This window comes from Corvus hawaiiensis, chromosome 2 (genome assembly GCF_020740725.1).
Source record: "Corvus hawaiiensis isolate bCorHaw1 chromosome 2, bCorHaw1.pri.cur, whole genome shotgun sequence".
NCBI lineage: Eukaryota > Metazoa > Chordata > Aves > Passeriformes > Corvidae > Corvus > Corvus hawaiiensis.
In genome coordinates, this window is record NC_063214.1 from 33643929 (window position 1) to 33670774 (window position 26846).

Sequence of the window (26846 nt, forward strand, 5' to 3'; positions counted from 1 at the left end):
AGACACGTCAGCTGCGTAACCATGATGGTCCTGCACGGATCTAGGGGCTCACTGATGAACAAATCTCATCTGCTACTCTAATATTCAAGAAACTGCTTGGGAATACAGAAGAAGGTTTTCTAAAGATCTCATTGACCTTGGTGCTTGCTACAAGCAGTCAAAAGTTAAGCATTGCTCTGGATTGCACGCTGGTGTTCTATGTCTGAGGAAGTCATGTGTGGTAGGCCCTCAGTTCACCACCATCTGGGAGAAATTTGTTCAGAGTTCATGGAAACTCAAGGACTATTATAATCTCATTTTAAAAAGACCTTTTCCCATGTAAGAAAACTAAAGTTCAGCTCTTGTGACATGCCCTGTAACCCACTGAAACAGGATTAAAATTCAGCCTTGGAAGTCCAGAGGTGCCGGCAGCATTCTGGACCACCCTGTGTCCCCCTCCCTGGAAAAGAAGACATCGTTAGCTTGCCTGTCTAGTCAAGACCTGTTTTTTCCCTCTTTCTCATTCTTTATACAAGATCCATTCACTTCCTAAGTATCTTCCAAAGAATTGTAGCCAAGTTGTCAGGGAGAGATATGTGTGAAGGATCCACATGAACACGCACAGACTGGGAGATAAAATGTGTGGCAGCAAAATAGCACAGACAATTTTCATCTGGGGCATTTGGCTTAGTAAATGTTTAGACTACAGTCTGAAAGAGATGTTAAATTTCATTGCCCACAATAGAAAATATCAGGCCTGCAAAATAAATGAAAAAGAAATTATATATAAAGCAATGTAATGAGGTAGGGCTTCCTGCAGAGAAAAGACAGGAATCTCTGTATTTTACATCAGATGTATTTATGAGATATGCCTTTTCAGGCTTTGCCTTTTCAATGTCATGATCCTTCTGACTTAAGATTTAGTATAACTGATATCTAGGAAATCTTTTCCCATGCAAGAGTACAAGAGATGGGAACATTGTACATCACCAACAGTCCCTGAAATGATGCTGTAGATAAGGGTTTTCATAATATAAAAAGGTTAGAGGTTAAAATGTTTGGTTTAAAACCGTAATAAGAATAATAGTAACAATTGTAGCCTAACTTAGAAGTGGCAGTTACTTAGTTTATTACAGTGTAATTGTATGGTGATTTTAGCCTTATTTACAAAAACTGATCCTTCACATAGTTTTCAGATATATCTTAAGGACAATGAAACTCCATAGCTGAAAGCTATGGGGAACTTCACAAGAACTCCTCTTGCTGTGACCTCCTGTGACCTCCTGTGACCCCCTGAAAAGTTGTTGCTGCCCAAAGTTGCTGGATTTTAATGTACTTCATGAGGATGCAAACTGAGACGCAAGACAGATTTTAACTCCTGCCTGATGAAGCATTGCTTGATAAAAGATTTAAAAAAAGAGAGATGAAGAATGGTTCATACAAATAATGTTACAAGGACTTGAAGAGAATGGATCAAACTGGATAAAACACAGCAGACAGAGACTGCTGGAGATCATGAAAACCTAATTTGACTTTTTTTTCAATTGTCAGAGAACCTTGGGCAAAACACTGTTCTGGAGAATCTCTTACAAGTTATTATTCCCATCCTTATCAGTACTCTCTAATTTGTTTCAAGCTTTTCAGGAGAGGAACTATATCCACTAGAGGAAGATTTATTCAGGTTTTCATCTATAGGCACTTTTATAATACAACTGTAAAGACACAGTTGATAGTCTGAGCCAAGGACCTTATGGTTCCCTAACTGGTCTTTATTGTGTGCATGCTAATGTGACATATGCACAAAAAAAAAGGTCTTTTGGAGACTTCTTAATTCATGCTTCAGTAACAGCTTTCCCTGAGAAGACACTCTCTCATAAAACATTACCTCTCTTCTTTTTGTGGTGATAACATGACAGCAGCAGTCAGAAATCTCAGTAAGGACAAAAGCTCCTTCTGTAATAGGTGTTGCAAGGACACAAAAAGGTGGTTCCTGTCAAAAAAACAGCCCTCATTGAGGAGGAATAGAGCTCCATTGGTTAGAGCATGGTGCTAATAACAACAGGGTCGTGGGGTTGATCCCTGTACGGGCCATTCACTTGAGAGTTGGAGTTCATGATCCCTGTGGGTGCCTTGCAACTAAGAGTATTCTATGATTCTGTGATTCTATTTTACGAAGCACAAATAAAGAGCTTCTGCTGAAGTCAGTGGAGGCCAAGTCAATGTGGTCAACTGAGCCGTAAGAGCTTTTCTACTCCTGCAACTGAACAACTTTACAGGGTTCATTTACATGTCCTCAGAATGAGTGCAGGCTCTCTAAAAGTCCTGGAAACACCTCTATGTGGGTGCCTGAATTCAGGTTCCCTACTCGGTGCAATCATCCAGCCATTTCTGCAAAGCTCACAACATAGGAGAGGCAAGATTTTTAGGGCAAGATGTTCTCTTTCCAGAGTACTGCTTTTAAGCCTGTCCCGTTGCAGAAAGTTCTTAGTTCAAAACCAACCCTACCATATAAGCACTCCTAAAATTACACATTCTCTGTGTTGAAAACATCTAAGACTTAATTCACTCACTCACTTCCTTCACCTCCTGTGTGTGTTCCCCCTTTTCCAAACAGCTTCAGCAAAAGGCTAAGAAAAATTTCCAGTGGTAAATCTCCCGCAGTTACAAGTTTCAGGGCAAACCAGACACCCTGTGAGGAGGACATGATGGCCAAGCTGTTTAATTACACAGGTTCACAGGTTTGCTTTGAAGTGTCTCTTTGCCAGGGCTTGCAAGGGTCAGTTAATGGGAGGCTCTGGCTGAGACTCTGTGAGAACCATCAGCAGTGCTGCAGAGTTTAATAGTCAAGATCAAAGTGCAGGGCTGACTGCCAGAGAGCCTGACTGATACACAAATCTTCTTCCACCTCCGTGGAAAAACTTATCTTCTCACCACTGCTCTCGTTGACTGTCCTGCTCCAGGCCAGACAGGGATAGCAGGGAAACACTGAGTCGGCTGAGTTATCCTGGACCTGCAGTGAAGTCAAGAGAGGACAGCCAGGATTCCAGAATGTGTTTAAAGCAGGGGAGGAAATGCAGACCAAACACTGGTCATCTTGTCCTCTTTGCCTTACCCATGCTCTGCCACAAGCTGACCATGGGCATGGGCCAGCAGTTCCCAGAGATGCAGCTTTCCCTTGGGGTAGAAAAGGCACGGACAGCCTATGCCCAAACAGCATTTATTCCTTTTCCTGAGAGGGCATCATGAGCTCTTCTTGGCACCAGTTTCCAGAGAGCAGTTGAAGCACATGACTGGGGGTCACACCCTTTCTCCATCCTTTCCAGTACAGCGAAAGTGTCAGCCAAGCTCTCCTCTCCCCCAACAGCTTCCCCAAGGCTTTCATGATGCAGATCATTCCCTCTTCATGCGTCTTTTCTTAGGAGAAACAGGGTCTAGGGTTAATCAAACTCTGCTGTGAGCTCAGTGGCTCAGAGAGATGGTTTGCTTTGGAACATGTTTGTGGCTGCTCCCATGACAGTATGATGCTGCCAGATCTGTGCAAAACAAGATCTGCAGAGTCCTCCCACCTCTTCCTCTCACACCCAGTACAACTGTTCATAGTAATTCTGCTTTCCAGATACCCAGAGTTCAGAAAAACAAAACAAAAAAATGTTACCACCCCCTGTAGACATCACCTAGGGATAGATTTTTTGGCCAACTGCATGGGAGATACACTGCAGAACTGATGTCAACAGGCAGCAGCAGATGTTGCACAGCAAATTCCTATCTTTCCATGTTGAAAATACGCAGCTGGTGTTCCAGAGACTCCTGCTCTGGGCAAGACAATCTGCAGTCATTAGTCTCATCTAATTTCTGACGGAGTGTAAAACACACAGTGCTCCCACAATCATTCCTTAATGCTTTACACTTCTATGAAGGGTCAGCTAAGGCTCACAAACTTCAAAGAAAACAGTAGGGAGATGTGTTTTAGAGATAACTTCAAAAGAGGATCTTATAAGGTCCAGGAGATATGAAATATTGATTTTAACTCTTCTCAAGTCACAGCTCTGTTCTTGGGATATTCTGGGTGAGATACTTCCTTTACTCTGCTTCTGTCTCCCAACATGTACATTAGGGACAAGGATACTGACATCTGCAAAATGCTTGCATGTCAAAGCTGCAGAAGTGTGGATATTATCAGGCAAGCAGAAGGATAAACTCCCTGTAATATTAGGTCAGGCTCCTGGGCATTCTTAGGCATTGTTTGGCTTTCCACAATGGGCAATACTCCTGTACTTTAGAGGAAGAGGTGGGAAATCTGGTGACAAACAGCTGGGAAGAATCTATTAATGGTTGAGTAAAAAATGTGTAAAATTATGAAGGTTCATATCTCTCATGCAAATACTGATTCATGATAATAGCAGATGTATTTTCCTACATTTAAAATACTTTCACCTATATAACTGCAGTTCTACTGTTTTGGAGTTCTTTTATTTTGGAGTTTAATTACATCTGGTGTGTATATATATATATATATACACACACATATATATATGGAACTTCCTCCTTTCTTTTTAGACAAGCCACTTTTCTGTTGATTGAATACATTATGACTTCTACATCAGAGATAATGTTTTCTTTATAACTTTTTCTTAAGAGCCGTATCACATTTTTCTTCCAGTATATCCTATCTATAATAAATCTCTCACTTTATATGCCTGTGTTTCTGTGCTTTTTCATTTCAGAACAGAGCTGCAAAGACATCACTGGGTGTCTTGATATCCCACCTCTTAAGGCCCTATGGCACATCAAAGAGCTATCCATACAATGAAACACTTGTGGCTAACATGCCAGATGTAGTTCCTGGCTGGGACAGAATACACTATCTCTCCTTAAAATGATACTGAGCCACCTTCCTCCACAAACCCTCCCTGGGTTTTGTTTTTCCATTTTAACACCCTTGCTGAAATGGAAGACTTTAAAGTTTCTTGTAAGAGTGGTTTTTGGGGATCAGGCATGAAGAAAGCGTTCAAAGTTGGAAATGCAGTTAAAAAGGAGTTCTCTGATGTCCAGGTGCAGGCAGGTGCTGCTGCCTACCTGTGTGCAGCCCGATGCGTATCCTGAGGGGAATGTCTGGCATGTGCCTCATTTTGAATGTTCCAACGGAACTGAGGATGTCCAAGGACATGTTGGCTATTTCAGCTGCGTGCTTGTTTCCATTCCGTTTTGGGAGCCCTGAAGCAACCATGTAGGCATCACCAATTGTCTCCACCTAGAAAACACCATTACATTAAGAAATAAATATATAAATCAAAAAGGATAGAAAGAAAACACAGAATAAAATTACTCCTCACCTTGTAAACATCATGGTTTCCAAGAACAGCGTCAAACAGTGAGTAAAGGTCATTCAGAAGGTCAACTACCTCAATGGGTTCACTGAGGGCTGAAATGGATGTGAAGCCCACAATGTCACTGAAGTAGATGGTCACCTGGTCAAAATACTCTGGCTCCACAGTGCCACCAGTCTTGAGGGCTTCTGCTACTGATCTGAAATAGCAACACAAGCAAAGATGGCAGGGTACAAATCCTTGTCTAGTGCATGCCCAAGAGCTCAGACTCCTGTTGTTCTGTGTTTATATCTTCCTCTAAATAGAAAGTCCTATATGGCTGTAACGAGCATTGATTAAAGTGTCTTTCTTTGCTTTGAAGGTGCTTGCCAAAATTGATGGTCAGGTCTACAATATTGCTCACTTCTGGGGAAGAGTGTTGTCCAGAGTAGCTGTGGGTTATTTGGTTTGGGATATTTTGGTTTGGTTGGGGACTTTTTACCACCTGAAGTGCCAGTACTTACGGTGGAAGCATTTGTGACAGCAGTTTTTCTGTCTTCTGTTTTTCAACCTCTAGCTCTTCAGTCCGCTCGCTGATTAAATCTTCCAGGTTGCTTGAGTACTGCTCAAGCATCCTGAGCATTGAGTCAATGATATTGGTCTTTTTCCCTTTGTTGATGGTTTTGAACTGGAAAATCAAACTGGAGAGTTATTTGTCTGTCTCATTACACCACTGCAGCACTCCGAGCTTGGAAAGGAACAAAAAGCAGACATTTATTTTGAAGGGTCAGTGCTAAAGACTGGCTTTATCAATGGCAAGAATTCAAAGATAAAGGAAAAAGGTGAATAAGAAGGTGAATTTGCATCAAACAGTGAGATTTAGGTGAAACATCACCTTGCACTAGTTGGCAACAGGTACATGGCTATGGAGTCTTGTCATGCTGCACGTTTGCAACCCCCCTTACCCCATGAACAGCCTTTAGGGTATCTTGCACAACTTAACATTCAGAGGCACAAATTTCATGGTTTTAGCAACACTTACAACCTGTTTACATGTTACCAGACTTAAATCCATCTTTGCACACTGACATGTATGTGAACTGCCACCTCCATTCCCAATTCTTCATTGAGTTGTGCTTTCTCTTCCTGACCTAAAGTTGAGGCTCTGAACTTTTGGATACTTTGTGGCTTTAGAGGCTGTCAACAGTGGAGTCACTGGATCTAAAATTGTTCGCAGCTTCATAGAACCAAAAGGTAAAAATTACGGCTATTTGTTCACCTGGTTTGAGGAAATGCCCTGAAGTTGTGTCAGGGAAGGTTTAACTTGGATACTGAGAATTTTTTTCACAGGAAGGGTTTGTAAAGCATTGGAACAGACTGCTCAGGGAAATGGTGGAGTGACAATCCCTGGTAGTGTTCAAGAAACATGTGGATGTGGCACTTGGGGACATGGTTTAACAGTGAACATGGTGGTGGTACTGGGTTGATGATTGATGATCTTAAAGGTCTTTTCCAACCTTAGTGAGTCTATGATTCTATGACCTTATAAGAACACAGGAACTTCACTGCTTGATCAAAAAGGGGGGTTATTTTGCCAGTACCTGTCCACGAGACTGGCCAGTAACAGATATCTGGGAAAGCTGTTTAGATAGGCCTCAGGCACACTCATACTTCCCTGGGATACTTTCCAAGCTTCCACCAACCTGGAATTGAGAGACCTCCTATGCCAAATGTTATATCTTTGTCTTTAACAGTCTTTGGCGAATTTTCCTTATAGTCACCATTTAAATGTTCAGAAGATTAAAAAAAAATTGATCGGAAGGTGCAAAATTTACAAATATTTCATGTCCATGAGACCAACTGTGCAGGTACACTGCAAATGTGAAGACATCAAGCCCATGTCCAGGCTGCTTCACCACTCCTAAGTCAGGACAAGTAACTTTTTCCTTCTTTAATAACTCAGTTAAAGCAAAAAAACCCTCAAACAACAAAACACTCCCCTGCCAAGAACAAACAAAGGAATTACACCAGCTGCTTTATTCACTGACCTTATGAAATACCTCCTCAAATGTTGGACGTCGTTCAGGGGCTTCAGCCCAGCATTGCTTCATTACCTGGAGACATGTCAGGGGGGCTACCTCAGGAGCTATGTTTGGGCGGCACAGGGGAGGGGGCTTCTTCACTTTCTTTATAATTTCTATGGCAAAGAGAAGAATAGGAAGCACACTGTAAGATGGAGGGCCTTGATAAGGGCAAAGGACATGGAGCTTTTCATGTGTCCCTAGCTTGCATCTTCAGCTGTCACTCTTACTCCTTAGCATGCACTGCCTGTGCCAAATGAAGCTGGAGGTTTCTGCTTTTCTCTGTCAGGAGTCTCATGAAGGATTTAAAGAAGATTCATCTGCCTTCTTGTCCCTGGAGAACCAGGTTATGAGTAATAAAGTGGCTGGATGGGGGAAGGATGTGTGACAGATGGATGTCTGAGCCTGCAGGCTTGTATTTAATGAAATTGCCTCTGACTCTCTCCACTAGGACCTACAGTCTTCTAAGAGAGCAGAGGTTTATGGCTGAGCCCAGACAGGAAGGATATGAGCCTCTGACGCTTCATCGTGAACTGGGAACCAGGACGTAGGAGGCTGATGGGAGTGGAGACAGTGGAAAGTATGTTGAGGGGGAGAGTTTGAGTTCAAAACAATGTCTGGGAAATTACTTCCTGTCTAGAGCTCCCTTCCTAGAAATGAGGCTTGTAAGGAACTGGGCTTGGGTTTTCAAACCCTGAGAAGTCAGTCCTTTAACACCCACCAAAGTTATTGTATTTGAAAGTCTTATTTTGCTCAGTGCAGAGCAGTCAAACAGCATGAAAACATCTTTCTCTGGCAGGAGTCCTGCTGTTGCTGTGAGTACCCAAAGCTTTTCAGCATTGACAGTTTACTTTAAAGATCTTTGGCTCATCCCACCAGACTCCGCCAAATGAACTAATCAAAACATCTGGCCCCAATACTTCCAGGGGCAGCCAAGGGAAAATGCCTTCCCCAGACTGTTTTAAAGTTCACACCAAAAGTGAAAGCTCTTTAGGATTGAGACACAATGGCTAGAAATTCATTATTTTATCAGGTTAGAAAACAGGACTGAGCTGTGTTCAACATTTGCTGGAGGTTCTGCAGGTTGACAAGGTGGGGGAAACCTGCTAATTGCATCATGGTCTACATCATAGGTCCAGCTCTGATTTACAGAGGATACAGAGGATTTACAGGATACATCATTAACATCATTGTCATTGCATTGTGACAGCATCTTCAGGCACAGAAAGGCCAGCGCCCCATTTTTCCAGATGACCTGGCAGATACTGAATTGTCATACCCCACTTGGTGATTGTCCAGATTAAAACATGTTGAGAATGGGCTGTCAATGAAATCAGCTGATTGTAGATTGCTGTCACTCCCTCCCTGTTCAAGTGCTTGTGACCTGACCCTGACTGCAGTGAGTTTGTTCTTCCCATGGATGTACAACATGGTTGCACCATGAGCAGCTCCTAAGGAGTTCACCTGTTTGCTGTTTCTGATATATATGAGCAAAATGATGCATCACTTCGACCTCTGTTGGAGAGAGAGTTTCTTTAAAAAAAAGGAAAGGATTAAGGAAAAATAGATGGGCAGATGAACAAAATAGGATGCTGGCAAGGGGTCCAGCTCAAAAAACTTTAGCCCCCATGATGCACAAAAAAGGGCAGATGAGTGGGAAGCAAGGGAGTTTCTAAGCTATGGGAAATTCTGCCATTAGATTTCACCCCATACTATGATGAAAAGTCAGAGTTTGTACAGGGAACTGGAGGTGCTGCAGTGGTCTGAAGCATCCTGGTGGGCACCCAGAGCCCCAATCTCAGTGAAAGCATTGATGAGGCGTGTACCAAGGCTGTGGTGAGAACTACACATTGATGTTTATTACAAATGTTTTGTTGAAAACAGACTTCTGCCACTGAGAAAGGTCATGAGACTAATATATGATTGCCTTATTAATAAGGGGACTTGGCCAGATCTCTTATGAGTGCTCTGCACAAAGCCTTAAAAATATATTGTAATAGTTGCCTACCTTCGGCTGAGAGTTGTGATGTGCAATAAGGTGGACCCCGAGCAAACACTTCTTGTAGGATGATTGCAAAGCTGTAAATGTCCCCTTTGAATGTGCCTTTTCTGCACATGTCTGGGTCCCTCAGTAACTCAGGAGCTGTCCAGAGCAATTCTAAAAAAATTCCAGAGCATCACATTTCTCATATTTGAACTCAGACTGTTGCGAAGTAAGTGCTTAAATGAATACCTTATTCCAGTCATTTGAGGAAATGTTGGAAAATACTTCATTATTTACTGGATCAAATCTTTTACTTCTAGTGATGTGTTAGAAATACTAAACTTCCATGCCAACAACAAAAAAAAGAATTTTCCAAGTTTTACTCTGTGGTTTTTTTTAAAAAAAGTTGCCATACCAACAATTTGTATCATATAATACCAGCCATGAACTTCAACATAAGAAGTCATCTCACCACTGCCAGAAGCTTTAACACCTTTTTTTTTGACTGAAAATGTTCCTGAGAAAAAATGTTGGCACCAAATCTTGAATTTATTTTTACTGTTGTTGCTCTTTTACAAAGCCACAATTAACAACATATTTTCTGTAGTTCTTTTTAAATGAAAGTAGTTTCTGTAAAAGCAGTTTGTGACAATCTGGCGTACAGTCTTTATAATCCAATAGTTCAAGAGACAAAAGACACAGTTGTAAAACATATCCAGCCTTATCAAGAACTGTGAATCTTCAAACTGTGATATTGTTACCCTGGTAACTGTGCATTCTGAGTAATGGGAATATGGAACATTTCTGCCACTGCAAATGTATTTATCTTCTGTAAGGGAGGAGAAGAAAGTCTTCTGTCAGACAACTGCCCTGTCTGAGACACTGGAAAAGTGAAGGCATCAAATCCCATGACTGATGGATTAAAACACTACATACTACTTGAAGCCAGGTTTCAAAAATAAGCTGGGATACCACAGGAACCCCGAGGCAATGGCCAAGTGAAAGAAATCCTGTCAAAGTCTCCAAACCTGATCCATGAGACACTGCTCCTAAGTGGTGGGAATCTCAAGTAGCAGCCTTTGGTGATTGGCATGTAGAGGACCTATTTCAAAGAGACCTACAGCATTTTGTGTTTTGGATTACTTATTTTAACAAAAAAAGTGTCTTTGCGTTTGGGTTAGCATAAAACTCCAAATACAGTGTTGGGTCTAAGGATGCAAAGCCAATTCTACTGGTCACAGAGATTCAGTACTGATTTGATTTCAGGGACAATTCAGTCCTTCTCCAACTGTGACAAGCTGACGTTCTGTCACTGCTTACAGTAAAAGATGGGTTTTTTACCATGTTGCTCTGCTATTTGTTTCACTTTCAGGTAGCCTGAAAAAAACCTTTGCTTACCCTTTCTTATAACAATGCATGGTATAGAGGAAAACACATGTAGTGGGATTGAGCATGTAAATCCTTGCGTGACCACTGGCCTGAAGTTATGTTGGGGAAAATATCTGTTAAATCAATGGACAAATATTTTAAAAAAAAATAAATTCCTCATCACACCCACCTTCTGGGGCAGGCTGAATATAGGGGCATTTCTGTGCCTCTAAGATCTCGTTATAACCATAGTCAGTGATCTTTAGGACAAACCGGCCATCCACAACACAGTTACGAGACTTGAGACGTCCATGGGCGAAATCTTGGTGATGCAAATATCTGATTCCCTATGAAACAGAAAAAAATCTAGGTTGATCCTTAAGAATTATCTTATCCATCAACACTCAGAGACACCAAGACAATATGTCACCTTAGATGGCATCAGATGCAGGATTGACTCTATGTCAAATGCAGTAATGATCGAAACAATAAACTATGGGAGAGGTTCAAAAATGGATTAGGAATATGAAATAGGTTTATCTGCACCCTAAAGTAATATTGGAAAGGTCTGACAACTTTAGGAAGAGTCAGATGCCTCCCTCTGTAGCCCTATGTTTCACTGCACCCAGAAGTTCTGCTTTTAGACAAGGATAAGAAAGTGGACATAAGTGTTACCAAATAGTTAGGTCAAAAGATGTCATGAAGAGCTGGCTGCCCCATCCCAGCTCCTTCAAGGAGGTTCAGAAGGTGGACCACAGACTGAAAGAATGGTTCTGGCAGTCTACCCTCTGGAATCTACCTGTCCCAAATTAGTAGTTCACTAGTAAGGTGTGAAAACGTGGGACATGACTGGAAATGTGAACACTGCTAAAGGCACCGTATGTGCAGCCATCCTGTGGCAGGAGATGGATGCTCTTTGGTTCTATGGTGGATGCATTTCTGATTTACGACAAGAAAGGGCCTTTGCAAAGAATGAACTTGTCACAAACTTCTATTGCTCTAGGTGAACAGTTGCAGCCTTATGTGTAGTTTTAACCTCTTGTCCTGCTGTGTGGTTGTAGTTCTATTGCCCTAAATGGTGCTTCTCTCGGATGGCAACAAAATAAGGATAAGAGGTATCCATTAAAGACTGATACAATTACATTCATGTTTGTTTTCCCGGTGTTATTATAAAAATCCCAAAGTTCTGATTGAAATAGCTTAGTCATCATAAAAGTCCCATGCAGATCATGCCTCAGCAGAAGCAATGGATTTACTTTAATTAGATCCATCACAAGAGAGGACTTGAACATCCAGTCCAGTTTCATATCCTCATTTCTCAGCAAGTCCTCCAGGCTGCCTCGTGAGCAGTACTCCGTCACTATGGCAAAAATGCCACAGTCAGAGAAAAAGCCCAGGAACAGATTCACATTTTCATGACGCAGATCTTTCATCTGAAACAAGACAGTGAATCTCAGTGAGACCAGGTCAGCCAGACATCTGCTTAGTAACTTCTTGATATCACTAGATGCTCTTATCACATTTGTACTCCCAAACAGCCTTCCATAGAAGGATGGTGAAGCAAAAAATCTGTTTGGTGCTTATTTTTGGCTACTCAACACTCTTTTCAAGCTTTGCTTTCCTTTGTCTATCCATTAAGACAAAGCAAGATAGCAAAAGCAAATTAAACAGAAATTTGTGTTTTGTTTAGACAAACTGGATTGAATCTTTCACTAGGCCAAAATGGCTTTGCTGACGTAGATTGAGTTCAGCATGTGGATCTTGCTCTGAACTGGAAAGCAATACCATACCTAGAGAGTCCAAAGCCATCCATCAATGGTGCCTTTGGAGACATGCCCTGGTAAATTTGTTGCTTTTACATGCATAAAAATGCCACTGCTGTGTTAGCAATAGCTGTCAACAACTAATGGCCTTGAATGTGGAAAACAAGTATGTTTTCTTGTCATTTGTAATAATGAAATTGAAGACTAAAATTAAGCTTCTGAGAGGCATCTTAGATGGAAGCACAAAGCAAACCCCAGAGAAACGCACGACTGTGTCTGTGTCGCACTGTCAACATATAATACATGAAAATATCTACCAGTGCCTCACGCTGTGCAGGGATGAGCTCCCCAAACCACTCTGCCTTTGCAGGCAAGGTCACATGAAGGATTCATTGTACATTTAACACCGCACCAGCTTTGAAGTGGCAGGTCCAGGGTGGGTTTTACAAGCTGCTGACTCTGACGTGGATCTATGGTAAATTTGTCAGATGCAGTCTTGCATGGTCCATTCTACCACATTTCACCAGACAAGACTCATTAACAACCACAATGTGTGATTTAATGGATAAACATGAGACAAAGACAACAAAAACACCCTGAAATCACAAACATCCCCTGAGAAACCTTCCTTCTACGTCATCATCCTCTATTCCTACCTTCCTTAAGATGTTGGTGGAGCTTTGCCGCAGATTGTGAACTTCTCCCATCTCAAATTTTTTCAGCCACACCCAGTCTCCCTGTCCACAATCACAGAATCAGAGAACAGTTAAGGTTGGAAGAAACCAGTGATGGACCATCTGGTCCAACCTCCCTGCTTAAGCAAGGTCATCCTAGAGCACATAGCACAGGATTGTGTCCAGACACTTCTTGAATATCTCCAGTGAGGGAGTCTCCACACCCTTTCTGGACAATCTTTTCCAGTGTTTGGCCACCCACATAGCAAGAAGTTATTCTTCACATTCAGGTGGAACTTCCTGTGCATCAGTTTCTGCCTTTTGCCTCTTGTCCTATTGCTCAGCACCACTGAGAAGAGCCTCTTGACACTCTCCCTTCAGATATTTATAGACATCAATTACGTGCCCTCTCAGTTGTCTCTTCTTGAGGCTGAGAAGGCCCAACTTCCTCCACCTTTCCTCTAAAGAGAGATGTTCCAGGCCCCTAATCCCAATACAGGTGACTGTCAGAGCAAATCTCTGAGCAACAGCTAGCATTGGGATCCAGATCTGAATTTCAGATCCTTGATTTTGAAAGTGGCTGGGGATTTTTAATGTCCCTGGCAATAGATTCTTTATATACTGAACCCAAATAAGAATATCCACAGCAAATCCTCGAAAAAAGGAGTGAGGCAGGACCTTCACCTGGATCAGAATTTCATGCCTGGAAAGTGTGTTAGTATTTGATGAACAATAATAAATTTATTAAAAAGGAAAATAACTGGCCAGAACTTTTCTCTGGCATTAATGATAAATCCAATTTATTTTCCTCCTCTTCAGGAGAAGTTACCATGCCATTTTTTTCAAAAAGCTGCATTTTCAGGAAATAGCCAATGGATGGGGTGAATTTTCTTGGTCGTTGCCTCTGTTTAAGCTCCATACAGTCCTATTGCCACAAAGGGGAATTTGAGCTTCCATTTGTGTATTTGGATCCTGTCTTGCAAGAAAGTTCCTTTTTAGAGATGTCACCAGCTAAAGACTGTCTTGCAAGAAAGGTTTGTCATGGTGCCTTTAGGTGGTGACTTCCTTAACAGCGACCAGACCTGGCAATGTTACATATGGATGTTGAATATCACCATCCCACATGACTCCAAGTGTCAGTGTGAGGGTTGGAGCAGAGTCACCTTAAACACTGCTTTGTCCATACTTGGGAGTAATTTATTTTCATACTTAGGGTGTGTTCACAGTATCTCCATCCTGGGACCTACAGTACTGCAGCCAAAAACTTTTCCCCCTTGAGCAGTGCAGTGAACAGAAGCAGCGGGAGAAGGCTGCACAAGGTCCCTACCTACCTCATACAAGGCCACATTGGAGGTTTCATGGGTGGCAACTGTGCTTTTCAGGGAACCGGAGCGGGTTATGGATTTCAGGCTTCTGCTCTTGACTGCTATGCTGTTTGCATCAGTCAGACTGTCCAAGGTTAGCCTCTGGAAGACAAGGAAACAGGTGCAAGACAGCTACCACCTTTGGGTGTAAACCTCCACTCCAGCTCTGCCTTGCAGCACAGACTTCTGGGTAAGGAAATCATGGGATTGTCCCCCAGTGCATCATCAGCTCTGGGTAGCAGCCAGAATGGGCCAGGAACATTTCCCAATATATTTGAATGCAGACACTTTGTTTTAGAGGGTAATATGGTTTATCTATATGGACATGTCCTACGGTGCACCATCCAACCTCAAGAACAAGGAATAAGCCCTAGCACCTAGAAGAAACACAATCCAGGCTACTAGTTTACATCATCATAAAAGCTCTGACATCTAATCTGAAACTCAAAGCCACTCAGCATATGAGAAGTTTTCTGATACGCAGGGGAAAATGACATGAAAAAGTGAAATGACCTTTCCAGAGCTTCATGAGCATGAAAATACCACACAGCAAATCTTTTTTAGTGTTCCACCAGATTCCTTTCACGAGTTGAAGGACTCACCTTTCTGTGTAGCTCTGGGTTGATGAAGATGAGGTCATCCAAGGTCAGTATTATCTTGTTTGGACCCCTGAAAAGCTGGTTGTTCAAGATACTCTGCCTGCATGAGTTGGAGAGTCACGGTTATCAATTTTAGGTAGGTAGCCAGTTCACAACACCTCTGAATTCCTCACATCTGGCTTCCCTGCACTATTAGACCCTGCCTGCAGTGCTGGATCCACCTCTGGGGCCCCTGACTTACAAAGGTCATGGACCTGTTGGAGCGGGTCCTGAGAAGGCCATGAAGATGATCGGGGGCTGGAGCCCTTCTGCTATGGAGACAGGCTGAGAGAGCTGGGGTTGTTCAGCCTGGAGAAGAGAAGGCTTCGGGGATTCCTTAGAGCACCTTCCAGTGCCTAAGGACAGGGGCTACAGGAGAGCTGGAGAGGGACTTATGACAGGGGCATGGAGTGATGGGACAAGGGGGAATGGCTTCCAGCTGAAAGAGTGCAGGCTTAGATTAGATATTGGGAAGAAATTCTTTTCTGTGAAGGTGCTAAGACTCTGTCACAGGTTACCCAGAGAAGCTGTGACAGCCCCATCCCTTGAAGTGTTCAAAGCCATGTTGGATGGGACTCTGAGCAACCTGGTCTAGTTGAAGGTGTCCTTGCCCATGGCAGAGGGGTTGGAACTAGATGATCTTTAAGGTCAAAAATGGTGTGGGAGGGGGGATGGATGTTGGTGAAAGCAGTGGACAAATCACAGTGCCTTGGCTCGGACTCAAATTCCCTCAGTCAAGAGTTGTTCATTTCACAGACAACAAAAGCTATCATCTCAAAGGATCTCATCACAAATAGACAACTGGATTTAATCTGCTTACAAATATTAATTGGATGTGTACGCAATGCATATTTTATTTTGCCCGCTTTTATTTGTCATATCCCAAATCATTCTCTATTAGGAGACAAAACCAGGTTTTATTAGTTCCAGATGTGCCCCTCCCTAATATAAATCATTGTCTGAGTCATGCTGGACTTTTACTTCCCTTGCAGATGTCCACGCATCTGTACTCATGACCAAGCCTTCCCAAGCACAGCCTGGTGCTTGTGGAAGAGCTTACAAATAGAGTTGGCAGAAATATTGTCTGTCATTTACTTAATTGTAGAGGCTGGTGGCCAGGGAACAGAGCAGGGTTTCAAAGTGTGGGTGGATGGAGGCAACCTCCTCAGTGTCTGCAGTTCTATCAGAAGCAGCTGTGTGCTGAAAGTGTGGGAGCTGTTTGGGGTGTTGCTTGCTGGGAGGCCTTATATCTGAGTTTGGAGGGATAGTTCAGGAGTGGAGACAAAACATGTTGGAATTATTTGAGAGGCAAAGCTGGACAGAACAGTCTAGGAACTCTGCTCTGCTTAACAGTATTATCTTGTTCGGACCCCTGAGAAGTTGGTTGTTCAAGATACTCTGCCTGCATGAGTTGGAGAGTCTTTAGGTAGGTAGCCAGTTCACAACACCCCTGAATTCCTCACATCTGGCTTCCCTGTACTATTAGACCCTGCCTGCAGTGCTGGATCCACCTCTGGGGCCCCTGACTTAAAAAGGTCATGGACCTGTTGAAGTGGGTCCCAAGAAGGGACTGCTGAACTCATTACTGCTGAGTAAATATGCCTTCTAATTTCATTCTATTTTCACTCCAGCTGCAGTCATGTGGACATCAATAACTAGATACAAACTACTCCAGGGGGCTATAGTGACCTTACCAATAGCAATCCATAGCTCCTGGACCAACCAATCCATTCTGGCACATTTCTACCTTGGATATAGAGTTGGGACATAGACATGACATGTAATTATTGGAAATTATTCCTTCCCTGGCAGACAATTGCATTTTTTCCAAAGATCCCATGCCCAGACCAATACACATATAATGGGAATGACCAGGGAGCTGAATCCCAGCTCAAAACAGGGAGTGAATCAACTTGATAATAAAGATGTATGCTAAATAATTGCTCCAAATTCTCTCCAGAGGTATTTTCTTTCTCTTTAGTACATGGAGAAAATACAGAGGGTCAGCCTCACATGTTTCATAGGAAACATGATTATATTAAGGACAGAAATCCAGGCAAGGATGATCTGGAGTAAGAAAAAGACTTGGTTTCAACCCTCATGTTCTCATAACAGATTCCTGTCTTTAGTTTATATGTCATCCTTTGCACTTCCAAAGTGATAACCAGCTTCCTAATGCTTCAAAAACATCCAGCAACAGACTGCTGGAGCAGGGGAAGGGTGTGAGGAGCCCTTCCCATCAGGAGGAAGGAGCAGCAGAAGCAATGTGTGATGAACTGACTGCAGTCCCCATTCCCTGGCCCCTATATCACTACTGGGGAGGAAGTAGAGAATCTGGGAGTAAGTTAAGCTTGGGAAGAAGGGAGAGATGGGAAGAAGGTGTTTGTAAGATTTTATTTTATTTCTCATTATCTTACTCTGATTTGATTGGCAATAAATTTAATTTCCCCACAACAAGTCCATTTTGGCTGTTGTAGTAATTGGTGAATGATCTCTTCCTGACCCCATCTTGACCCATGAGCCTTTTGTTGTATTTTCTCTCCCTGTCCAGGAAAAAGGGAGAGATAGAGTGGCTTTGGTGGATGCCTGGCATGCAGCCAGGGCCAACACACCACAAATGTGAAGAGATATGTGGCTGGAGAGCCAAGAGCAAAATCAGACCTTCTATGTGTGCATAGTCTAAACTGCTGGCTAAAGCACAAGATGCTAAAAGTGTCACCAACTCCATTCTCACCTGATGAGAGAAGCCAGGCCCACAGCACACAACACCAGGACAAATAACAGCATTACTCCCAGCATAATGACTGAAGGCTCAATGCCTGTGCAAAGACGGGAAAAGAATCAGTGAATTAGAAAATCATTTTGATTTAGGCAATAATATTAAAAATATCAATATCAGGCCATCGGATTGCAAAGTCAAATATTCAGCCAGGAGAATGCTGGAAGACAATTTTTTGCAATGTTCATTTGTGAATACACAAATACTTACTAACTTGGTTTACATGAGACTTCAACTATGCTAATTATTCATTTCCATGCCCTTTTTTTCTAAACCAGACCTAGAGCCCTAGATCAGTGGAAAAATAGTTTTTCTTCAAATAAATAAATAGACTCACAGCGAAGTATTAAGTTTTAGAGGAAGCTTCTGCAAAGTTCATAACTTTTTAACATTTGACCCTTTTCTCTTGAAGGATTGAAATGCTGAAAAATCTTTATCATGTGGTACCAAACTGACAGCCTGTGTGAGTCACTGGCCCATCTGGGATTTTTCATTCTCTGCTGCATATTTCTAATGCTGAAAAGAGAAGAAGAGGATGAGCAGCAGAAGGTTGATGTTCTCCTCAACACATTTATCAACAGAAAGTACTGGAGACAGATACTTTGCTGATGAGTGTGTTTGGAAGCTGACATGATTGCATGAGCTAAATTCCAGTAGGAACTGTTTGCTGTGTCTGTCTCTTCTGTTTTCTGATTTTTCTATTTTATTCTGTTTGTATCCAGAGGTCTATACACACAAATATGGAGAAATTTGGGTTGACAAAAGGTTCATGACTGTGTCACACTTGCACTATCTGCAAGCACTGAGACTTAGAGCTTTCCAGTAAAAGCTGAAGGCATTTTTGAAAATTGGTATTCATTTCAGGAAAAGACAGAGCATTTTAGCTGAAATTTTACTGCTTCAGTCTAGGGCTCTTGTCCCTGATTGACACAGGAAGAGGTTGCCAACGGAAGCTGTGTCTGCCCCATTGCTGGCAGTGTTCAAAATCAGGCTCCCTGGGGCTTTAAGCAACTTGGTCTAGTGTGGAATTGGAATAGATGGCCTTGAAAGGTCCCTCCCAAGCCCTACTATACTTTACAACTAACCAGAAGAGAAAGTAAGCTGATTATGAGCTTATGAGAGAGACCAAACTTACAGCATACTTGAGGGAACTTACGGGATTGTGTTAAAGTCATTAGGGGATGCTATAGGGAACTGTGGGGGTGAAAAATGAAACTTCTTACAGGTTCTTTAGGGGAAAGGGTAAACATGGGTAAAGGGAAAGGTAGAATGGGTCAGGAATGCTCAAGTATGTGAGAGGATGCTGATGCATAGCCATGTTGTGCATTTTTTCCAGGCAAACCCTGCACTTGATCAGTGCAGTCATTCCTACCTCTGAATCCCTACTACTTTTTCCCCAGGTAACAGTGCTCTCTGACTGCATATGATGTTTACAGACTCACCATCAACCTAACTAACAGGGAAGGTAAGTCCTGGAGCCTTCAGCCCATGAGAGATCACAAGTCTGGAATCAGCTCCTGCAGAGACTGAAGGGTTTGAGAGCTGGCTGTGGCGGAATTCGGGTTTGGACCATCCGTCAGAGGATGCATTTGTGAGTCTGCAGGAGTTGAGGCTGTGAGATCTGGTAACAAGACTGGAGCCTAATAATGAGGTGCACGAGAGCAGGATCAGGCCATTTCTGATGTCCATGTCCCAGCAGTGCTGGTTGTGGGTAGTGGTGTCTGTAAAGATATAACTCTCCTGTATGTGTTACGCTGTCAGCGACTGGCTGTGTCTGCAGTGTGTGTGTGTTCGTGTACTGGGAACACCAGCTCAGCCCTGCTCCTGGTGAACCTGGAGTTAGGAACTACAGCAGCCTGACAACTTCACATCCAACCACCCTCCAAGCCTAACTTCATACAAAAGCTAGAGTGAGGCTTGTATTTAATTCTAGCCATAAAGTTCAGTCTCTGAAATTCTAGCAATCATAATAAATTACTGTTTTATTGACAGATGCCCAGAGCTTTCTGCTTTTGTAAAGGCATGAACATAAAATCTGATCTCTCTAAAATCAGTGGAATTTTTCCATAGACTGCAATGAGACGCTAAATTGCTATGTTGTTCCTAGGGGCAATGAAAAATTAGATATATGACAGTATTATACTTACCTCTTCTACTGCTTGCCAGTTGCTGTAAGATCAGTATACATCCAGTTTTCATAGAGTGACACTGATTCATGTGTCAGCTCAGTTATGGCTAAGGCAAGGGGAAGAGTTTTCTCAGCTACTGAATGAAATATTTCATAGACGTGGTTAATTTCATCTGTTTAAGTCATATCCTGGGTCAATAGGTGCAAATGCTTAGTATTGTAAGTAAATATGTCAAGAGGAGATTAAGTACCCTACCCTGGCATTTTGGCTTCCCTGTGAACTTTAAAACTGCACCACAGTTGCCTCAAATTAAAAACAATAAGTAAACCCAGTGCCCAGACTCTTGAACCTAGGAAGCAGCACAGATATCTCTGCCCCCAAGCTTTCAATTACTATCTCTGTCATCTACAGTAACTCAAATCATTTTGAGTAACGATTATCCTTTTTTCTCAATGAGGTGAGCTCTGATGGTCCTTCACACCTCGTTGCTACCTGGATAAAGAAGCAGGGGTTAACAGGCAGGATGCTGAGAGCATCTGCTGCTGTGCAGCTCTCTTAGGCTGTCTTCGAGGCAAATCCTCTTAGTGCCCCATGCCCCAGAAGGATGGAAACAGTGCTGGGTGGAGCCTCTGTTATGTAATGGTTGCTATTAAAATTGGCAGATGTTGAGTGTTAGACCCAGAAAATCCTTTCAAGCACATAACAGTAGCAACAACCTTATTGGCCATGGGGATTAGTGGGATTTATGGCCCTGGAATTGTTGAAAAAAGTGTGTAGTTGTGGTGTTTAGGGCCATGGCTTAGTGGTGGGCCTGGCAGTGTTAAGATAAGGGTTGGATTCGATGATCCTAGAGGTCTTTTCCAACTGTAATGATTCTATTATTCCATGACCTAACAAGCAATAAGAGAGTATTGTGGATCAATGGTGTTACCCCTGCACAGGACTCCCATTACAAACAGCATGATGATTGGGCATTTTTATATTAGATTCTTGAATTTAGACTTTTCTGGTTGGGGAGTTCTAATTTAAAGGGGTAACCACTTGGAGTGAAAGAAAAGATGACAGAAATGAGAATCATGAACTTAATGCCACTTCACCCTATTTTTGGTTAGTTTATTCTTTGTTACCTTCAGTGCAGAGAACATCTGGATCAAACCAACAGCTGGAGTCTGGTTTGGGTGGAACTTCATTAGGAAAGTGGATGGCCTGGCCTAGGGACTGCACAGAGCCTGAAGACATGTCCAGCAGGTGGGTTGGGAAAAGCTGGTTTGCATGACCATTTGTGTCCAGTATCACATAGTTGTTCAGTCCTTTCCCACAGCTGTCTGTCTCTACCCAGTGAGTAAATCCAGGGAAACTGAAGTTTTTTGTGTGCTCAGCTATGTTGGCTCCTGGGGCTTTGACTCCTTTCCTCCGGGCATTGTCCATAGCCATTGCCATGAAATAAATGGCATCATAGATTGTTCCAAAGAGTGGAGAAACCTAAAAATACAGGAGAAATTGAGGTCAGGATAAACTGCTCCTAACCTTCAGTTTGAGATTGATGGCAAAAACATTGTCCCCTTGGCTAAGTTGTAAACTCAAATACTGAGACACCAGAACATTAAGGCTCACAGAGTAATGGGTTTGAAGAATCTTAGGCTGAAGGTAGACCCAATATATGCATGACTTTGAATATCTGTCTTTTCTTATGGTTGATTCCCAAAATGCAACTTCAAAATATTTTTAAAACCATGCAAAATTGCATTATTTTGGTAAAAGGCAAGATTCTGAGCATGATGTTTGGCTGAAATTTATCATGAATTTATTCTGCCTCAAAACATTACACTAAAACATCTTCTACAAATAGAAGATCAGAGACTCCATACCAAGACAGGAAAAGTGTCATGCACAAAGAATTGGTCTTCTCTGTCAGAATATTATTTATCCCAAAGATGCAAATATCCCAAAGCAGAGCCATAGCAAACTTGTTCTGTGGGGTACCAGAGCATTTTCTGTTTGCATTTCTCCCTTCCATGCCAGCCTTGATTTAGGAACCTTTAACACAAATGGTGACTTTTGCAATCACATGGTAGGTGAAGAGAGATTATAGCCATGCACCTGTGAGAAAAAAATAAGGAGTGCTCTTGGGACCCACAGAATCCGACATTTGTGGTGGGATGAATTGATCATATGTACATATCTGCAGTGAGAACCTGACACTCAGTATAGTTAACCTGGGCTCTCACTGAAGTGAAGGAAAAGAAATTAATGCTTTCAAGACATGATTCATCTCCTTCTAAAGTAGCTCCATGCAGCTCTGATAATTTATGCCTTAAAAGTACTTGTAATTTTTTGAAATGTCATAGGGAGATTTGAAGATTAGCTCAGTTGAATTCTGTATCTCTTCACCAGTATAAGATTCTCCAATTCTTCTTGTAAATGTCCACAAGGTAACAACTGATTTGGTTTTTAATAGGCTACCAGTGACTTTCAGATAATTGCGCTGACAAAGAATAACTTTGACGATAGTGCTGAGAAGAATGAAACAGCAGTGGTCTTCAACATTTCCCTCTAGAAGCATCCAGTATTTCTTTAGTGTGTCTCATTCCCTCAAATTCTCAGTCATATGGACTTCTTATTTGGATTCCCTACAAACTCCATGGACTTCATCCACATTAAGAGATACCTCTTCAATTCAAGTCTATTGCAGTTAGCATATAGCAAACCAAACCTGGGAGCCTCAGAGACAGTCCCTTTCTCTTGAATTCCCATCATGGTCCTGCAGTTGAACCAAGTGAGTTATACTGCCAAACATCTGGGAAAAATGGTCTTTCCAGATGAGTGCAGACCTTATTCAAATTTCTCCTTATTTTTCTCAAAATGAAAGTGTCCAGGCTGGGTTGGCTATAGGTAAATAAAAGTATAAATAAAAGTATAGGTACTTTCTCTATAACCATTGCTTATGTCTCCTATTGACAGGTCCCAGAAAATCCCAAGAGAAAGAATATTTACCTGTGTGGCTTCCAAATCCCTGATTATTTCACCACTTTCTTTAGCTTGTCTGAATGCATCATAGAAAGTCCTTTCTCCAGACTCCAGTGTGATGGTCAGCACAGCATCATAAGCTTCCCGGAGTTTGTTGTCATTATCAAAGACACTGAATGAGTTGTTTTGGTAAGGAAGACTGTACAGCAAAGTGTCATATGGAACAAAGATGTATCTTCCATCTGCTAGTCCCATTTCCAGAGCTTTGGTGAGTAAGGCGGCCTGTTCCTGCCCTCCGATGAGAACAGAATGCATGCACAGGAGTATAACTGGAACACAAGGACAGTGGAGAGTGTTATTAATCTGTTCGGGGTTTTCAACACAAAATAGCTCCTTCCCTCCCCCCCCCCCCCCCCCCCCCCCCCCCCCCCCCGAGTAAAAGAGCTGTCTGAACTACTCTATCAGGTCAGATTCTGATGTCACACGCTGAGGAAGCTGAGTCACACCCATTTTGTTCAACGTCTGGAGGTCTGTAACACCTAGTAAAGGAGGCTGTGAGTATTAACAACTTCTGGAGCTGTAAAGGAGAAGGAATGGAGAGAAATTTTGATGGTGATGAGGCACAGGTTAACATGATGGGCAGTTGTGGCTGTTGTTGTCATTGATCAAGACTTGAGCTTTCCCTCTGTGTGCTCTGAGACACCACACAGCTGTAAGCAGTGCCCAACCACTCACGCACTCGCCCTGTCACCAAATATACAGATTTTAGGTTGGACACTGTGTTGTGTTTAAACATCTGGTTTATGCTTGACTGCCCCAAAGTCTGTGCCTTTTCCTGCAAAATGCCATGGGGCCATGGTCTGGTGGGAAGATCTGAAACACAGGACATGGCATCAAAGTGAGATTTTTGGTATTGATACTGATTTTTGACATTCCACAATACAAATCACCATTAATATAAAACCTATGTATGAAATCCTCTTTACATTAGCCAAGCACAGAGAACCATCTACTAAATATTACTTTTTTCAGATAAGCTGGACCCAATCTTTCAGGGTGTAGTAGATTATTTTGCTCTATCTTCATCACATACAAAATGTCCAGCATTCTTTTATGTGAAGCCCTGTCTGCATTAAGACCAGAGATAAAATTCTCCTTGACTTAAACCACTTTAAGTTTTCATTCTCTAAAGTATGTCCATTGGTCCTGCCCTGGCAAAAAAAAAAAAAAATTAAAAAGGAATGAGACTCAAAGCACTTACTTTTGATGTCATTAACTTCTTTAATCTTGTTCCAAGTGTCTTCAATGCCTTTTTCTCCCTTATGCACAGATGTAACAATGCTTACAGGTAGCCCGTGGTTCCTGAGCACTGTTGCTAACTCCTTGGCTGTGTACATCCAAATATCCTCATTGGATGCAATGATGCCAACATGAGCCCACTTAAAATATTTCATTATTGTAAACAAAACTTGGGTTGGAGAGGGCAGAGTCCTTGCAAATGCAGGATGACGGATGATGGAATCCAGCTTATAATTGATGCACATCCATGAGAAGATGGCTTTATTCCAGTTTTCCCCTAAATGTGTAGCCACCTCACAGAAGCCAGGGTTCAGAGGGCCTATGAAAGCTGAGGAAAGCTTTCCAAAGTCAATGAATCTAACCAGAGCTCTTGGTGTGTCACATTCTTCTTGCAGGATCACATAATCCAGCCTGTGGCCAAGATCTAGTGAAGGGTCTCTGCTTATTCGTCCCACAGCTAACCTGGCAGCCACATGGGGAAAGGCTTTGGAAAAGAAGGGGTCACAGTTCCAGGGTCCAAGCAGTCCAATTTTAAAGACAGAGCAATGTGCTGGAGAGCAAAGTAGGATTATTCCAAGGAGCAACCACCAGCAAGCCCGGAAAAATGTTTTGAATGAATTTCCAGTGTTAAAGTGATGCAATCTGACGTGCCTTGACAGCACCCAGAAGAAGCTGTTAGGACACCACAGGAGAAATGACATGGTTTTACAGGCAAGTAGATCTGCACCAAGTTCTTCAGGAAGCCAGGCAGAGCATCACCAGACACTGGAAGGAAAGTAGATTATGTTTGCCTTTCATCATAGGTATTTGTTCCGTGCACATAGGTACAGATGAGTCAGCCCAAACTGCACAACAGCTCTCAAGGCACAAGTCTCTGAGGAGCCAAACCCATGCACAGACACATGGACACACAGCCACCTCAGCATGCAGAAGATTGTCCAGCCAGTATTGGATGTGCCATAACCCGTAAATGCATGCTTACATGACCATTTTAATATGCTTTGCAATGTATTCTGAAACCAGGCAGTGAAGAATGAGTCTGCTTTGTTTGCAGCAGTAAGTACAACCTATGGGTACACTGTGCTTCTGGTTCCTAAGAAAGGTAATTTCAAAGTCACGCAGAAAAACACCCATGTAAGAAGATAAAAAGGTGAAATGCACTAGGCCATCAGCTTCCCTCAAAAATCCTCAGTGGGTTGTGAATGTGAATCAGAGCTCATACAAAGACAAAGACACACATATCTAGACCCATATATTCATATAGTTAGGGATATGCACGTATGTGCATACAGCTTTAAAATTTCCTGGGAAAATTTTTCAAGGACAACTCATAGCAGAGTCTCTTAAACCAGGCAAATTGAAAGGTGGATAAACAGATAATCAGAAAATTAGGGAAAAGGAGGATTATGATTTGAATTTAGATAAAGAACTGCTAAATAACTGTCAGGTCAAAAGCTGTGTGTACACTCTTGGCTTAAAATATTTTTGGTTGAATACTAGGAGGCATAGGGTTGTTCAGGGTTTTTTTTTTTGAATAACAATTTCCCCTTTCACAGCCAAGCACAGAAATAGCAAAGCCATAGCAGGCTCCCCTCCATCTGCAGTGTCACCCCATGGCTTAGAAAACTGCTGATCCCAGCAAGTTTGTGCTCTAAAAATAACAGGCCCCTTACTCCAGCTTACCTGTACATTACTGGAAAAGTATTTTTATCCTGGATGGTCAGCTACCGGGACACACCGTGCAGAGCGCCGCAGTGCAGTGTGTGCTGTAAACACACACAGGTCCTCTGCCTGATGGAAGGAGACCTCCAGAAGGAGCCACCCACAGCAGGGCAGCTTCTCTCCAGTGTCAGTGGTTGTCCTTGCATGTGGGCACCACCACGAGGATAGGCAATGCACGGTCAGCTTCCCCTGCTTTGGTGCCCACCTCCTTCAACTTCTTGTGTGCACAGGCCATTCCAGCGGGGTGGGTGCTCCAGGATCCTCTGTGCCTTGTCAAAAGCTTCCTATGTCCCTTTCGGTAAGGGCCATTCCTCTCCTGAGGGTTTCACAGCTTGGCCTACAAACTCCCAAGCCCTTAGTTTCTTGAAGGTCTTGCAGAGGTCCAAGTCTGCCTCACACTGAACTGTCTCAGTACAGAGCTGTACTCCAATCTAACCTAGTAGTTGTAGGGATGGCATCTTAAGGCTCTGCCCTTGGATTAGTGGGATTTAGCTCCTGGGATCGGCCCCTGCAGAACAGCTCTTTAAGTCTCTCTGCATCACAGCAGAGATGACTCCTCTTCTGCCCTATAAGCAACTGAGACAAGAGCTATTTAGGTTTGGGGTATGCAGAATATTTGGGTTTGGCTTTACCATTCTGCTGATGTGCTATGTTCCCCTTTTCTCTGTTTCTTGGGTTTTTTTGTACCCATCATGACACACGCAGAGCTTTTTACACTTGCATCAAAGTCTTCTTGGGAGTTGGACTAGATGACCTTTAACGGTTTCTTCCAATACAAACTATTCCATTATTT

General features: G+C 42.5%; 1 protein-coding gene across 4 annotated transcripts in view; it reads right to left on the reverse strand.

The window, feature by feature from the left end:
- The window catches only part of GUCY2F (guanylate cyclase 2F, retinal), a 42522-nt gene extending 16024 nt beyond the window's left edge, over positions 1 to 26498 (reverse strand). For 3 of the 4 annotated variants that reach the window (XM_048294752.1, XM_048294750.1, XM_048294751.1), the window contains exons 1-15: positions 26015 to 26498; positions 24294 to 25096; positions 23060 to 23361; positions 21193 to 21547; positions 17892 to 17976; positions 15122 to 15218; positions 14487 to 14621; positions 13138 to 13218; positions 11975 to 12151; positions 10909 to 11065; positions 9375 to 9524; positions 7334 to 7482; positions 5810 to 5973; positions 5313 to 5505; positions 5056 to 5230 (exon numbers count right to left, since the gene is read on the reverse strand). In XM_048294752.1, coding sequence (XP_048150709.1) covers positions 5056 to 5230; positions 5313 to 5505; positions 5810 to 5973; positions 7334 to 7482; positions 9375 to 9524; positions 10909 to 11065; positions 11975 to 12151; positions 13138 to 13218; positions 14487 to 14621; positions 15122 to 15218; positions 17892 to 17976; positions 21193 to 21547; positions 23060 to 23361; positions 24294 to 25032 — 2959 coding nt within the window. In that variant the 5' untranslated portion in view covers positions 25033 to 25096; positions 26015 to 26498. Of the gene's footprint in view, positions 1 to 16; positions 1970 to 5055; positions 5231 to 5312; positions 5506 to 5809; positions 5974 to 7333; positions 7483 to 9374; positions 9525 to 10908; positions 11066 to 11974; positions 12152 to 13137; positions 13219 to 14486; positions 14622 to 15121; positions 15219 to 17891; positions 17977 to 21192; positions 21548 to 23059; positions 23362 to 24293; positions 25097 to 26014 lie in introns of those variants that run through there. The other variant, XM_048294753.1, reaches the window with a different exon arrangement.
- Positions 26499 to 26846: the final 348 nt, after the last annotated feature.